This window comes from Lucilia cuprina, chromosome 6 (genome assembly GCF_022045245.1).
Source record: "Lucilia cuprina isolate Lc7/37 chromosome 6, ASM2204524v1, whole genome shotgun sequence".
Classification (NCBI taxonomy): Eukaryota; Metazoa; Arthropoda; class Insecta; order Diptera; family Calliphoridae; genus Lucilia; species Lucilia cuprina.
This window is the reverse complement of record NC_060954.1, coordinates 3,310,336-3,311,882: the sequence shown is the minus strand read 5'-3', so window position 1 is coordinate 3,311,882 and position 1,547 is coordinate 3,310,336. Positions and strand designations below refer to the sequence as shown.

Here is a 1,547-nt window from a genome sequence, read left to right as displayed (position 1 = left end):
AATATTCTAAACGAAAATCAGCTTTAGTCTAATTAAGTTTTTGTCAGGCATTAGTAGTTTTGTAGAAAACTCTATAATTATAATTACATTGGAAATGATATAAGAAATTCTTATTAATCATTAATAAGTTGTTTTATTTACCTAAGGCGTTTTGTGAATGAAACAAATTCTTGGGAAGTTAAATACCCTTCAACTGCTTACGAATGTATTGTTGTGCATTGTGTATTGATTCTCTTTATTTATTTTTAGTTTTCAGCTTTAATTATTTCTCTTTTAGTATTTTGTACACAGACATGAAATCTAAAAGCCATATCACAGCGATCCTCACTTTGTATTTGTTTACACTTCTCCAAAATGATATTTGTCATTTCAACTTTATTAACTTCTTTCGCTATTTCCAATACAACATTCTCCTGCACGATATTGTCCTTTAAAATGCCAATTTTTTCTGAAACACAGGCCGTAAAACATTTTATCACTCGAGTGGGATTTTCAAAGTAATGATCAATTATTTTGTTATATTCATCTTCGGAAATGTTTTCTTCTCTTCGGCACTCATCCATGGCAGTTCTCATGTTTTCAGTATGGTTCTGTTGTAATTATCGGGAATTATTTACAAATTTAACAAATTTTATTTTCATTAAACATACCTTTGCAAAAGTGCAAGCAATTAAACAAAGAAACAGCAAAATTATAAAAAATTTCATATTAAAACTTTCCTTTTGTTGGATCTGAAATGTACAACTGAACTGCTATTTAGCTAGACAAGGGATTTTAAAATAAGCTTCACTTGTATTGATAATATTTTTAACTCAATCTCTACACAGTTGTATATTAAGTGTGTTACACTGTAGGTAACATACAGACCAGAGTTGTGCTAGCTAAGATCATCAGGCAACCATTTTCAGTTTAAAACTAAATCCAAATTAAACGCTTTATTTAAGAATACTATTTAAGAATACTATATATTAGGTTAAACTCTGATATATAGTTTAACCTATAGATGAAGGGCAGTTAGAATTCGTTATAACCTTAAATATTGTTTTCTCAATGTTTTTATATAAATATAATAAATTATTTTTTTATGCATCTTTCATAATTAATAAATGCTTAAACAAAGAATTCTTGTTTACTGCCTTTGACCTCTAGTGTCAGACATGATAAGTATTTGCACGAGACCTAGAGTACAAAATTATAAATGGTTTCGAATTGAGATTGATAAGAAATATTAGACGAAAAAAATGCTTATGCGATTCCCTCTTATTAATGGACACAAATGAAATATATTTTTATGACAAAAAAAATATATTTATTAAAATTTTAATAACATCAAAAATCTGTTTAATTTGTAATGCAATAACTGAACTAAATGTTAAATAGAACTAAACTAGAACTGAATTAGAAAGAAACTAGAATTGAAATAGAACTGAATTAGTAAAGGAACTAGAACTGAACTAGAACTGAACTAGAACTGAACTTGAACTGAACTTGAACTGAACTAGAACTGAACTAGAACTGAACTAGAACTGAACTAGAACTGAACTAGA

The 1,547-nt window shown here is 27.7% G+C and overlaps 1 protein-coding gene across 1 annotated transcript; it reads right to left on the bottom strand.

The window, feature by feature from the left end:
* Nucleotides 1-214: 214 nt before the first annotated feature.
* Nucleotides 215-784, bottom strand: LOC111681272 (general odorant-binding protein 56a-like). Its single transcript, XM_023443025.2, has 2 exons — nt 651-784; nt 215-590 (listed from the first exon to the last, which is right to left on the bottom strand). Exons 1-2 carry the CDS (start codon nt 705-707, stop codon nt 246-248), a joined length of 402 nt encoding a protein of 133 aa, XP_023298793.2. The 5' UTR covers nt 708-784; the 3' UTR covers nt 215-245.
* Between the last annotated feature and the right edge of the window lie 763 nt (nt 785-1,547).

What these genes read in the sequence shown, in the direction of transcription:
- LOC111681272 (XM_023443025.2), bottom strand. Translation starts at nt 707, where the DNA reads ATGAAATTTTTTATAATTTTGCTGTTTCTTTGTTTAATTGCTTGCACT. An exon ending in TTGCTTGCACTTTTGCAAAG is followed by an intron (nt 591 to 650) that starts GTATGTTTAATG and finishes TAATTACAACAG; the next exon opens with AACCATACTGAAAACATGAG.